Here is a 14,273-nt window from a genome sequence, read left to right as displayed (position 1 = left end):
AATGATTCCGAACAAAGCCAAAGCATGAGCAACACAGCATTAGTGGTGTTTTGTTCCTAAATGGATCAATAATCAGAGTCAATGATTTGCTTTAAAAGACAGGTTGTCACCAACTAATGGTGTAACAGTATAACCCGCAGAAAGGGTCACATGACCACCAGTAACATACAGACTGACAGCTTATCTGGAACACAAATAATTAAAAGTCCCACTGCTTATATCAGCACTGTTGGAATGTCACTCAGCCAATCAAATTCAAGAACGGGAACTAATTGTAGAGATAAGATATCATATATTTATTATAAAATATTAATCTTCAATGGACTCACATAGTCAGTGTAAAAACTGTCACTGGAAAACATGGCTTGAGTATGTTAATCTTGCAAATAACACTATTTTACTGATCAGCAAGAGTTAAGGACACAATTGACTATATGCACAGTTGCTTCCTGGTTTTAGATAAGCCAGCTCAGCCATTTCCGGTCAACTGTCAAAATCAACTGTGCTATAAGGGGAGCGCCCTTTCTCTACATAATCCATTCACAATTTGAAGAAAAGTTTTGTTTGTCTAAGAGGACCAAACGTCCATGTATGCAGTTTCAGGAATGACATACACGAGTGTAAAAAATTACGTGAGTGAATCTGCTAAATTGAGCCGCGAGTCATTGCCAGGTTTCTGTGAGGGTCTCAGGAGTCTCCACCTATAGACCAATTTGGAGTAGACGTCACTGTTGCGTCACTTGCAGCTGCGCGCGCATAGTGGTGGCAGAAAAACACTGATTTAAAGCATAAATTTGATTTAAAAAATAGGTCTATATAATATTCATATAGGGGACATATTGTATTAGCCCTACAGTTGAAATACATGCATGAAATACTATTTTAAACCTATAACATTTACCTATTTTATCTCACAATTCGGACTTTTTTTCTTGCAAATGCAAGTTTATATCTCCTAGTTCGGACTTTATAACTTTATTCAAGTCAACAATTTTTGTTGAAAAAAAGTTTGTCTGAGGAAAAAAAGCCAGAAGTGTGGGATTATAAACTAAAAAGAAAGAATGATGAGTTGATTTTTCTTACCAGAATTGTGAGATATAATCTCAGAATTGCAAGAAAAAAGTCAGAATTTTGAAATATAAACTCAAAATTTAATTTTTTATTCTTTTATTCCATGGCTTGAATAGACTGCTACGTTAAAACTCATTTTCTGCCACCAGATAGGCTCCGCCCACAAAAACGTCATCACTGTTTGCAAACACTGAAATTGGTCTATATATTCCACAACATCAAATGGCACTTCACCGGAAGTTTACGAGCTGGCTTATCTTTATGCGGAAGTTCTAAAGAACGCTCCGTGCATATGGTCAATTGTGTGTCCCTGCCTGTTACTCTGTTATAATATTTGAAATTAATCTGTGATATACATATTATATGTATGTATATATGTATTCACAGTCTTCATTTTAATGGCTTTAAAAATGTATAAAATCTGTAAAATGATTTTCTTTTACCGAATTGAAAACAGTTGTTTCCAAATGTACTGTGCTATTTTCATTTAATAATTATTATTATTTACAACAATTACCAACAAGGATTTAATGTGTGTAGTTACAGCTGGGTCGTGTAACACGTGTGCAGAAACATAGGAAGATTCTCAGAGCTGCACGGAATTTGGACCCTGAAACACTCATCATTGAGTATAGAGGCAAAGTCATGCTCAGACAGCAGTTTGAAGTCAACGGACATTTTTTCAAAAAGTAAGAGTGTATTTGTGATTGCATCTGTGTATATTGTTGAACATCTAGTTGATCTTATCTTAATAATTAGATTAGAATTAGGGTGAATTTTGTAAAATTAGTCAAATGTATGTTGTTTGTAAAACATAGATTGTAAATTGAGAGTCTTTCCTAATTCCTTCTGTTGTCTCCACTCGAGGCCATATCCATTTGTCCTGTTTTACTCCAAGTTCAACGAAGTGGAGATGTGTGTGGATGCCCGAACATTTGGCAATGATGCACGGTTTATCAGAAGATCGTGCACACCCAATGCTGAGGTGTGCTTAATTTGTTGACTGCTAACTGTTGACATAGTAGGGTTGCTTCACCTATATGTACATTTGTACATAAATAGAGTGTGTCTGTTCATAGTTTCTTTGCTCAGTAACAGTCTGACTAAATTTGATTCATATTATATTACTTTTATCTCGCAGGTGCGGCACATGATAGCAGAGGGGATGATTCACCTGTGTATCTATGCTGTTGCTCAAATAACAAAAGATTCGGAAGTCACAATCGGCTTTGACTATGAGTTTAGCTGCTGGTTAGTCACTCAAATTAATTTCTTGGCATCTATTATTAATTCTAAATAAACTGTGATATGAAGTTGTGAGTATTGACACTTTTTCTCTAATTTTTCCCACAGTAATTATAAAGTGGATTGTGCATGTCATAAGGGCAATCAGGACTGTCCTGTGCAGAGACACAATCTCCGCCCCCTTCAACTGCTGTCCCCCCAGTCTTCAAACTTTGCCCTGCCTGGAGCAGAAACACGAAGGAGACGAGCCCGACGCAGAGAGATGGAAGGGGACAGGCTCATAACCAGTGTTTCTGATGAAAGCAACCACCTGCTGGAAGATGCAAATGAGGCACAGGGAGTTAGCGATACAGAGGTGTGTGTTCATGGAAAAACAGTCGTAAATGCCTACTTGCTTTTTGCAGCTGCTTTGCCGCATAATGATGATGATTATCTCACATGATGATGAAGCTGATCTTGTTTTTGTGCTACAGGATGCTCTTATGGACAGAGTGACGTTGGAGAATGGAGAGGAGGAGTTAGACGAAAATGGAGCTCTTATACCAAACAGACGTGTAAGCTTTCATCAGAGCAGAACAGTGATGAATCAATACATGCCGTTTAATTTATTAAAAAAGAATGGGAATTGTTGTTTTCATTTGATTACATTTTAAAACATTAATTAAGTTGTTAATGTTTTATGCCTTCATTTTATTATAATAAATTAATAAAGACAACATTTCATAGGCCCCTATTATTGTAAAAATGTTAATAAATTGTTGAGGTTTTATGAATTCATTTGTTTAGATGTGCTTTTTTATTAAGAACATTTTATTAAACTGTTAAAATGCAGTACAGAAAAATTAAAATGAAAAACTATTTAAAACATGAAATCTAATTTCATAGGGCCCTAAAAATGATATTTTTGTTAAACTTTTTTTTTTTTGTCAAACATAATTGTTAAATGTAGTGTAAGTTTCATGATTTCAATTAATTAGACATGATTTACTAAAATTAAATGTAACCATTAAAACAGAATCCAGGAAAATTAAAACCTAAAAAAGAAGAATCCAGAAAAATGAAAATGGAAAAAACTGAATTTGGGAAAAAAAACTATATGAATTTTATAGGCCTATACTTAACGTATTAACCCCTTATTCCTTTTGCCCCCTTCAGTCTCGTGAAGAACGCAAGGCAGAGGCCATAATGCACATGTTTGAGAACCTTGAGAGGAAAAAGAAACGTGGTCAGGGTACAGCGCAGGCTACACCTGAAGAAACCAAACTGGAAGCAGGGGAGGCAGAAGTGCCCTCACTTACAGCAGGAAACAGTGTACCAAATACAGGAGCAGGTGGAGGAGTCAGTACAAGGCGCACCTCCTTTGCTGCTGTGGTAGTTAATTTTTTCTCCTTTTTCTCAACTTTAGCTTTAGCTCATGATGGCTGTGTGTTTTTACACACGTTCACTGTCTCATTGTCATCATTAGGAAACAACAGATATTGACTCTGAAAAGCCCCCTGCTACACCCAGTCCTGCCCCTAAAGCGCAAACTTCCCGCAGTTCCAAACCACGTCCTAAGAGTCGCATCTCAAGGTACCGCTCCAGTTCAGCCCAGCGTGCTCGGAGACAGCGGCAGGCTCTTTCTCAGCAAGCAGCAGAGGGAATTTTGGTGGGCGGTGAAGAGAGCAGTGCAGGGGCAGGCCTCAGGGAGCAGGGCCAGGGAGAGGGTGCTCCAAACTGTGGGAGTCTCCAGGATGGAGAACTATGTGGAGCCACCTCTTCAGGGATGGGTAATAAGACAAATGTCAGATGCCCAAAAACCAAAAAGGTGAGTTCATCTTACATACTTGGGGTAATTATCATGTTTTTCTTGTCATAAGTCATGAGGAGAACTGCAGTGTTGTACAATTAACGCAAATAATTAATTCTACCTGTTCTCCAAACTGCAAACTGCTCTAATTGGCTGGATTGTTGTCATTTGCTATTGCTGCAATCTCTCGTGATTGACAGGTTGTCCAACCCTTGCACACTTAGAGATGTCATTGCAAGAGGGGAATTTTACTTGAATAAAAAAAAAAAATAATGATTGATATGTGTGGATACATTTATTTAAAAAAAAAAAACTGCAATATTAAAAAAAGAAAAATAGCCGATTTTGTGGTGACTTTAAAATCGTCATAAAATGGAAGTTGTTTTTTCTTCTCTATTGTGATGTAAATTGGCTTTTCAAACAAGAAAAAATGTAGCTCGGGACTTTGTCCGTTTAGAATTGATTGGATGGTTGATTGTCATTTGCTAACTGCTGCGATCTCATGTGAGTGACAGGTTGCTTGAGGAGAGGGATTGTAGGCCAGTATTGAGCTAAAAATGGCGCATGATCAAAAATGATGTGCATGTGTGATGTGCATAACACTCAAATATTCCATTAAAAATGTCCTCTTTGATTTCATGGTGACTTAAAAAAATTATTCATTTGTACTGTTGTTGTATTATTCCTGTTTAACACTGTAAAACTGCTTTGGCATAATCTGTATTGTTTAAAACTCTATTTAAAAGTGACTTGACTGTGGTCAGCTGTGTTTCAGAGCTGTAATGTAATATTTATATTTACAGTACCTGGTGACAGAGTGGTTAAATGACAAGGTTCCAGAGCGGGTGGAGGAGTCTGTGGAACGCCCTTTACGCATCACCACTGACCCTACAGTTCTCGCCACCACCCTCAACATGCTGCCAGGACTATCTCATTCACCTCTCATCTGTACTGCCCCCAAACACTATGTTCGTTTTGGTTCACCCTTTAACCCTGAAAGACGCCGGCGACCTTTTATGATTGACCCTGCATATGGTTCTTGCAAGAAGGTTAGAATGAGTTACTGAACAAGTAAATTAACTTGAACACACACATCTACAGTGTCATTAGAATTTTGCCTGAAAATGAATTTGTAGATTTTTTTTTTAAAGATGTAGATTAAATTGTAGCTGAATTGCCCAAAGACTTGGTAGTCTCAATTTAAGTTTGTATTGTGGCTCCTATTGTTATTGTGGCTACATAGCATGAGTTTGTGTACGTCTGTCTGAGCAGAGGTGGATGAAACAAGCGCTGGATGAGAGCATGTTATCTGGCCTGTTGGAGGATGGAACAGAGTCCAGTTCTTCCCACAAGAGTAACACCAGCAGCACCAGCAGCTCTCAACCGTTTAAACCTGGTAATGGCTCGTACTCCACTGTTTAGACAGCAGAATGTGAATTAGGTGCCTTGGTATCAGAGATTTGGGGTTTTAACTAGTATTTTTTGATACTGCCCTTTGTTCAGAGCTGGCAGGACCATTTAAGAAGAGGAAATTGAAGTGTTCATCAGAAACAGAAGCTCCACCTTCTGAACTCTTGTTACGACCATTGTCCCCCATCACCCCACCTCTGCCCTCTGAACTTCCCACAACGCCTCTTCATTCGCTTATGACTCCCTGCTCGCTTTATTTAGGTGGGGAAATAGAGATGCTGAATGCTACCATGTTTTCCTACTCTCCTCTCACATCCCGGCCCGCCAGCCGCTGCAATACGCCTCTACAGTTTGAGGTGAACAAATGAAAACACACACACACACACACAAAATGGACTTCTGTCTCAATACAGCAGCTTGTAGAGATTTGCTGTAGTAATAGAAGAAATAATAGCTTTATACATTACTTTTTTTTTTTTTTTTACAGAACATCTCTTCTCCTGAGGTCTCTCCTGTGCACAGATCAGAATCTCTGACTCCAGAAGTAAGTTTCAGTGCGCACATACATGGAAGTGTTATTGCTTGGTTGTATTATATCATGGTTAAGTTTGGAAGATGTGTTGATGATGTTGTTTGACTAAAATTAAGAAGAAAACTGTCTGCCAAAAAGCATATATCTATCATTTTTACTGGAAAATAAGTCATATCAGGTCAAAAGTGTATTGTTGAGAGAAAAACAAACATGTATAAGTTGCATTGGTGTTTAAGTGGCAATTTATTGTTACATTCAAAAGTAATGTAAAATACTGCTAAATTAAACTAAATATTTAAAAACATACATTTTACATGTATTCTTACTCCACAAAAAATCCTTTAAGTTTAACAGCATTAAGAACAGGAATAAAAAAAAATAAAAGTATAAAACAAACACAAATTATAGAGGCATTCATTATAAACAACATTTATTATCAACAGCAGGCCTAAATATATTTATTTAAAGTTAAACTGAAGCTACCACCAAGGTTATTACAGTTTTGAATTTTTAAATTAGTTTTATTTTAATATCGTTTTCAAATTTGCTATACAATTCAGTTTAGTTTTTATTAGTTTCATTAATATTGCTGTTTTAGTTTAGTTTTTATTTTGTGCAGGCCAAAGAAAGACTTAGGAAAGGCATAATTTAGCCTTATAGGCAAATGTCTAGCGACACAGAATTAACGCATGCTAAGATTGATTAAATGGTAAAATTATACAAATATACAACAAAATGAAGCAGTCAAGCCTTTTTACTAAAAAAAAAAATTTCAGTTTACGAAATTGTTTTTTCATCAATCGTTCTCGTCTTAGTTTTAGTTTTCGTTTATGAAAATAACCTTGGCTACCACAAACTGAAAACTGAAGCTAGCCACTGAAATGTGCTATACAAATAAACTAAAAAAAAAAGAAAAGTGAATTACATTAATTGTGGCTTGATAGAATTTACCATTTTTATCGGTAATAAGGTTCTGTTTGTTAACATTAGTTAACTACATTAGGTAACATGAGCTAACGGTGAAAAATATTTCTAAAATATTTATTAAGCTTAGTTAATGTTAATGTCAACATTTATTAACACATTTTTAAAACCATTAAAAATTTGCATCTGTTATACTGTTTAATGGACCTGAGCTAACATGATTAATTAAAACTGTAACAAATGTTTTGGTCATTGTTAGGTAATGTGTTAACATTAATTAATGGGACCCAATTGAAAAGTGTTACCCATTAAAATACAAGGAATGTTCATAAGGAAAGTTTTTCATTGTGTTTTAATAATTTCACTTTTTAAACCTTTTTTTTTTCTTTTTCTGTTCAGCCCTGTTTGCGACCAGATTTCACTTCACGGGTCACTGCCTTCCCTGACTTTTCCACAAGCCGGGGAAGCCCGGCTCCTGTGTCAGATGACTTCTCACTTGCTGCTCCAGACTCTCTGAATGGATCTGGTGGTGGGACTCCCCGCAGCTCAGCTGTTGTGTCCAGTCTATGTGACTCTTCCTTGGTTTCACATGCCAGTGAGGCACAGGCCAGAGTACAGGCCTTTAGGACAGAATTTAACCTCATTTACACCTGCTCTCCCCTCAATGCCAATTTACCCACTGGTCCTATAAGTGACCGACACTTCCCACAATCAGAGGGAGGTTTGTCCACGGCTGACTCCGACTTGAGCACAATGTGCAGCCAGGGGCTGCTGATGGAGGCGGGGTCTGGCTCTCTCTCAATGTATCTGGACACACAGTTTGGAGGTGGATATTCAGAGAGCAGCACATCCCCCCACCCTAGCAATCCACCACAGAAGAAGAAGGCAAGTCTTACGGCCACATCAGTTTCTCCAATTTACAAGTTTGTTTTTTCTTTAGCATGTACAGGATGATGGTAATGTATCATCAATATATTGTAAAAATACATTGAGATAGATAAAAGGGGACCATCTTGCCCAACTACAGGTATAAGATGACCCCCATGTTAACATATCCTAACTGGGGCATCTTCCTCCAAGGGTCTATTTTTAACTTGTCACTTCAAAATAAAATGTTTTCTTTTCTTTTTATCTTCCCCATACCACATATATCTAAATGAAATCTTCTGTTCAGAAATCCTCCATTAATAAACAATTCTAATTTAATAAATTGATATCCTACATATAATAAATTCCCACATCATCATTATCCAGTGACAACAAATTTGACTTTCACCTCAAAACTGTTCAGATGAAATGAATCTCACAAATATTGATGTTCAGTTTATTATTATTTGTGGGAACATCTGGGGACAGATGTAGTTAGCAGAGGATATTTCTTGACTTGGTGTAATAATAAGTAATAACTGCTGGACTATGAACTCAAACTGTTTATCCCAAAAGAACTATTCTAAAAGCTTGGGAAAATCTCAGCGGTTCACCTTCCTTTTTCTCACATACATTTAAATCGTGAAGGGTGGTCCTCTATCTTGCATGAAACTCTTGCTCTGTCTTTGATTCGCTCCGTTTCTCTCCTTCTCCTCTTTGCTCTTAAAACTTTTGCAAAATCTTTCTTTCCACCCTTCTCTCAAGGCAGAGGGTCATGGTGAGTGCTGGTAGTCAGCTGGCTGGCTTGTCTGGGTACCAGGCATTAGCTGTAAGGGGCCAGTTCAAGCCAGGGCAGAACATGGTGAATATCACATAAGTGGCCTCCATCTAGAAGTGTGCATGTCCATAACATTTGCATCTCCAGATGATGTACTCCTTCATCTGTATTGAGCAAATTGATTTTAAAAAGAAAAATAGTCAACTGCTGCAGAGCGGGTTGTATTCATTCAAAGACACCAGTGCTTTCATTGTCTAATCTAAAAGCAATTCTCATGGTGAATATGTCTGTATGTGTATGTGGGTTTTTCTTCGCCTTTATGGAGTGTAGAATCCTAAACTTTTCTCATGGCCTGATGTTAGTTTTGCAAGTTGTTTAGCTCTGAAAGAAAAAATGCACATCTTTATTTTATTAAATAGCTTTTGATTGGGTTAATATGAGCATTTAATGTGGTGGCTTTTAGTGTGATGTTTTTCTGAATAGCAGCGTTGGGTAATAATGCATGTTGTATCTTTCTCGTACTCATTGAAGTTATAGATGGATGTCATTCTACATCAATTGATCATGCATGTGTTGCTTTATGTGAACGTGAATGTTATGATGCATGCGTGTACTAAGAAATTATACTGAAGGACAGAACTGCTTGCATATTCATCATCCTTGTGCATCTTTTAGTCACTCTTACACACTTTCTTTCCATGTAGGTCTCTCTGCTGGAGTACAGGGAAAGAAAGAAAGGGCCACGGGACCCAGCACCCCACGTCACAAACCTCAGCTCCATTTGCCCTCGCACAGAGTCTCCAGGACAGCCGCGCACACATTTTCAGCCTTCAGTCTCTCCGCACAATTCATTCTCTCCAGAACGCCAAGCTTTTCCACAGATAGAGGAGGTCAGTCCTCCTGGCATCAGGTCTGGAAACCACACACAGACCACAATGCTGGGTGGACCAGAGTCCAACCACTGGTGAGTAAAAAAACACAGAGATTCATACCAACCTATGTCAACAGTTCTGCTCGGTGTAATTTTATTATTATTTTGACACTGTTGGAGTTTTGATTAAGATTTTCAGTTAGTTTTTAATTTTATATTTTCAGTTTCAGTTTTATTTTATTCTTGGTTAAAAAAAAAAAGAGGCCATAAAAATGTTGTTTTGTGGTATGTACCGAGTATTTATGTGTTTTTCTGGCCTCTGAATAAAGACTTCTGAAGTGTACAGGCTTTTGTGTTTTTATTTTTATTTTTTAAACTATTTTTGGGGCTACGCACCAGAGGAATGTGATTGTAAACACCTCAGTATTTGGTGCTGTTGTTGACATTGCAGTGTTTTTTTTGTTTGTTTTGGTAAATTTGATGTGCTTTTGTCTTTTTTTTTTTTTTGTATTGTTATTTAGGTTTAATTTATTTAATTTCAGTTTTAGTTTTTATTTATTTCTAGTTATTCTACAGTTCAGTTTAAAAAAAAAATAGTTTTAGTTAACGATAATAAACCTGGTCCTGCTAAATTCTAGCTCTTCATACACATTCTCACAGATTCCTAATGAACGGTCATCGTGAATGTGACTGTGACTTTCTGTGTCTATCAGGATGGTCTCTACATCAGTTGAGCGGTTGAGGGAGGGACAGGGTGCTCTGGAGCGTGTTCTGAGGGGTAATCTAAACATAGAGCATGCCCTTAAAAGAGCAGATGCCGGAATTAATGACCAAATCAGCAGTCATGACAAGAGCTCTGGTATGATTAGAATTTTTTTTTTTTTTTTCTATTTGTTTTCTCTTCCGTAACAGAACTGAGTATGCTATCAGCAGATTTGTATTAATTCTCTGTCTTGTCAGATGCTGTTGAGATGGACATGTTTGATCTTCAAAGCTCATCTCTGGCGTCTCCCTTAGAGAGTCCTTCTCTTCACCCACATCAGGTAGAATGTTCATGATGCACAACCGAAGAAAAAAAGAACAGATATTTTGATTAATGTCATGGAATTCATACACTACCAGTCAAAAGTTTAGAATAATTAAGATTTATTTTATTTGTCTTTTTGATAACCAAGGCTGATACAGTTAAAACAGTAATATTGTGAAAAGTGATTACAACTTAAAATAACTTTTTTTGTATTTAAAAATGTAATTATTTCCTGTAATGGCAAAGCTGAATTTTCAGCAGCCATTTCTCCAGGCTGTAGTCTCACGTGATCCTTTAGAAACATTCCAATATGCTGATTTGGTGCTAAAGAAACATTGCCTATTATTATCAATGTTGAAAATAGTTGTGTTGCTTAATATGTTTGTGGAAACCATATGTTAAATCTGTCTCTTAATGAACATCTAGCAGATGCTGCCTCTCCAGCCAGAATCCCATCAGCATTTGGAAAGCCCAGCCTACGACCAGCAGAGCTCCTCCTCTCCATTCTGTCCATCTGTAAGCCCCTCCCCTCCCCGCTGCAGCTCTGGGGGGCCGGTTTACTATCCTTTAAAGCTGCCCACACACAGCCCACTCACCCAAGAAAGCCCGTCCTCTTCTACAGTATCCATCTCCTCAGTGGACTCATCAGTGTGTGCGCCACATCCTCACAGCAGCAGTGGAGGTGGAATGGACACCTCAAGCCTTAAAGCTAAACTGTTGGACAGCACCCTGTCTGCTGCTCTCTCTCTACCCGCCAGAGGCCACCTTAAAATGGACAGCGCTGCAGTACCACACACACAAGGTGCTCATGGCTCCAGATTGGCCCAGTCGTCCAGAGTGCACAGCCAGAGAACAGACAGACCCAGTCAGGCTAACTCGAGACATCTCACAGCTTCTGGAGCACAGCACTATCCACAACTAAATTTACAGGGTTCAGGGGTATGGACACAGTCAGGGACCTTTTAGGACCCACAGTGTGAGTGTATCTGTGTGTGTGTGTGTGTGTGTGTGTCAGAAAGAGAAGTGTGACATCCTCCTCACTTTTTCCTGTGGAGAAGCTATGCGTTGTTAGAGGGAATTTGATGTATTGAGTTCTGTATGGATGGTCTACTTTTTTCTCTTTACTTTCCCCAGTTCCTTTTATCTTTTTCCAAAAACTGAATTTCTGCAGTTACATGTAACTTAGTGTGGACTTCATAACGATCAAATCAATGGAACATTAAAGTAACTAGTTTGGAGTATATAATCAGATTTAAATGTATTTTGAAAATTCACCCAAATGCTACAAAGATGTGTTCACACTGAGATGCAAGTATTTAGGAGTAAGGAAATTTACAGAGTTAAGCACCAGTGGTGAAACAAAACCATTTCTCTAAAAGTAGGCCTTCATGTTTAAGACTTGTCTAAGAGTAAAAGTGATCATGCTGATGAGTTTTCAACTTTCATGTCTAATGAATGATATCATGACCATATGAAATGGCACTCTTACTTTAAGATGCTTTGCACGCTTGACTCGGAATACACTCTCCTGTTTTCAGTTTTATCAGTAGTCGTCATCAGAACAGTCGAGTAGTGCGTTCATGGATGGCATGCTTGGCTCAGAGCAAAGTGTTTTTGAATGCACATGAAAGTAATTCTTAAGTGAACAGCGAGTTATTTCCTCACTCTGAATCATTCCAGTGTCTAGCGATCGTTAGGGTCTGATGGGCCTCTAGCCTGTCGAATTCTCATGTTAGTGTCATAAAATCACTACTCACTTGATATATAATACTTGACAAGCAGATCTTATGGTGCTTCAGTTGGTCCAGTTGAATTGTTTATTTTGTTTCCCAATGTGATCATGGTTGCCTCTTAAGGTAAAAACATGCAATTGTCAGTTCAAACTTTGTTTTTTAACTTGTTTCCAATGATTGTTAAAGAGCCTCTCTGTGACTCGCAAAGCACATGACTTTGCCAAAAAGAATTTGCAGAAATGTTTTCGTTTATACTCTGTTAAAAGTATGTGTACCCTCCCAAGCCCTTTAATCCTAAGTGTATACTTCATTTCTTTAACTTCATTCTCTTCATTTAATTTTCTCTCCTTGACCAGTCCTTGCATTCCAACCACCATTTTCAAAAGGAAGAGAGTAAAGAAATGCTATGGCCAAATGGTTTGATCAGTAAATAAGACAAAGCAAGTGTGCTGCTGCTGTGGTCTTTCAAATTTAAGTGTTTTCCCACTTTTTAATTACAAAAAGATGCTCACGGGACAGCCTTTTTTTAACAGAATAGGCATAAAGTTGTACCTCCCTTGGATGACACCTTTCTTAAACGGTGAGATCAACAAGTCATGTGCAATGATGACCACAGTAGTGGGATATTGACCACACTTCAAACAAAACCGATGCCCCTGTTGCATTTAGAGAATCAAAGTTGTCTGCTTGGTGGATTTATTCTACCGTGGTCCAACAACAGAAAAAATTAAGTCTGTTTTTGTTTTGCCCTATTGTAAAAAGATCTTGAAATGATGACAGGTAATGTGGTCAGCCTTAGCTCACTGGTTTATATGAATGTCTCTTGAAAAGGAAAAAAGACTATGTGATCTGAAATTTACCAGCACCTTAACTACAAGATCATGTGTACTTGGGTAAAGTGTCATTCTGTTCTCAGAGAAATATAGTACACCAAATTTGCTGCATGATATTTCTTTTGAGTGTCATTGTAACAGTCTAGGGTTGGGTTTATGGGATAAGGTTTTGATTGAGATTCACCTCTTCTTAACCCCACAAACAGTTGGCACTTTTCTAGCATCCATAGACATGTTTTTGTTGTATTTTTTAAACCTAATTTGAACCCTTCCCCTTTTCGTGACATAAAATGCATCACATTTTGCTTTTTAAATAAAAATGTTTGTGAACATTTTTAAAACCAGTTTTAGCATTTGCTGAATATTGGTACGAGAGCTCAGGATGATTGATAACAATGGTTTATTTCTATTGATAACATTTAAAAACACCCTATGGAGTAGTTGCAAAATAAGGTCTATAAAGGGCCTTAAAGAAATAGAAAAAATTCGACCTCATTGTACTCATTAAAGCCCTTTTTAAACTGGCCATTAAAATGTGAGTTTGGGCAAGTGTACAATGCTAAATACAAGTCTAAATGGGGTCCAAAATAGTCCGTCTGTCTACTTTTATTTAAAGGTGATAGAAAATGCATGTGACCACATGGCAATCATAGTATACACGTATGTAGTCAAATGTGTTTGAACAGCAGTAAAGGAGCACCTACTCGCTTGTCAATCACTGCGCTAAAACAAGGGCTTAAACTTTGCTGGTTACGTGCATTTTTACCTGTTCAGTTGAAATAACTTGAAGTGTGTAGCCTACATCTACACACAGAAGAGTTCACACAACTAATTCAGTATGTCTGTTATTAACATGCATTGGCAATTCATGTAAAGCACATCTAAAGTTGAATACAAGTAGTTCGCCAACCAGTCTTGCCATTTGCAATTGAAGAGGTAAAGGAATGTAATTTAAAGGGGTCATATGATGCTATTTTAAAGATCATTATTTTGTGTATTTGGTGTAACAGGATATGTTGACATGCTTTAATGTTCAAAAAACACATTATTTTTAAAATCCTGTACATTATTGTAGGTCCTCTATGCCCCGCCTCTTTCAAACACGTCGTTTTCAACAAAGCCCCCTCCTTTGACAAGCGCAGTCTGCTCTGACTGGCCAGCTGACCCAGTGCATTGTGACTGGCCGAACACCG

The 14,273-nt window shown here is 37.7% G+C and overlaps 1 protein-coding gene across 7 annotated transcripts in view; it reads left to right on the top strand.

Annotated features, from left to right (window-relative positions):
- The window catches only part of LOC107710169 (SET domain-containing protein 5-like), a 44,826-nt gene extending 31,741 nt beyond the window's left edge, over positions 1–13,085 (top strand). For 6 of the 7 annotated variants that reach the window (XM_016514909.1, XM_016514913.1, XM_016514914.1 and 3 more), the window contains 16 exons: positions 1,612–1,760; positions 1,939–2,056; positions 2,213–2,322; positions 2,425–2,671; positions 2,790–2,870; positions 3,472–3,687; positions 3,782–4,123; positions 4,909–5,154; positions 5,378–5,501; positions 5,609–5,871; positions 6,003–6,059; positions 7,371–7,856; positions 9,321–9,580; positions 10,201–10,346; positions 10,448–10,530; positions 10,941–13,085. In XM_016514909.1, coding sequence (XP_016370395.1) covers positions 1,612–1,760; positions 1,939–2,056; positions 2,213–2,322; positions 2,425–2,671; positions 2,790–2,870; positions 3,472–3,687; positions 3,782–4,123; positions 4,909–5,154; positions 5,378–5,501; positions 5,609–5,871; positions 6,003–6,059; positions 7,371–7,856; positions 9,321–9,580; positions 10,201–10,346; positions 10,448–10,530; positions 10,941–11,480 — 3,468 coding nt within the window. In that variant the 3' untranslated portion in view covers positions 11,481–13,085. The remainder of the gene's footprint in view (positions 1–1,611; positions 1,761–1,938; positions 2,057–2,212; positions 2,323–2,424; positions 2,672–2,789; positions 2,871–3,471; positions 3,688–3,781; positions 4,124–4,908; positions 5,155–5,377; positions 5,502–5,608; positions 5,872–6,002; positions 6,060–7,370; positions 7,857–9,320; positions 9,581–10,200; positions 10,347–10,447; positions 10,531–10,940) is intronic. The other variant, XM_016514910.1, reaches the window with a different exon arrangement.
- Positions 13,086–14,273: the final 1,188 nt, after the last annotated feature.

Source organism: Sinocyclocheilus rhinocerous, unplaced genomic scaffold (assembly GCF_001515625.1).
Source record: "Sinocyclocheilus rhinocerous isolate Xijiao unplaced genomic scaffold, SAMN03320098_v1.1 scaffold447, whole genome shotgun sequence".
Taxonomy (NCBI): domain Eukaryota; kingdom Metazoa; phylum Chordata; class Actinopteri; order Cypriniformes; family Cyprinidae; genus Sinocyclocheilus; species Sinocyclocheilus rhinocerous.
This window is presented reverse-complemented; position numbering and strand designations above follow the sequence as displayed.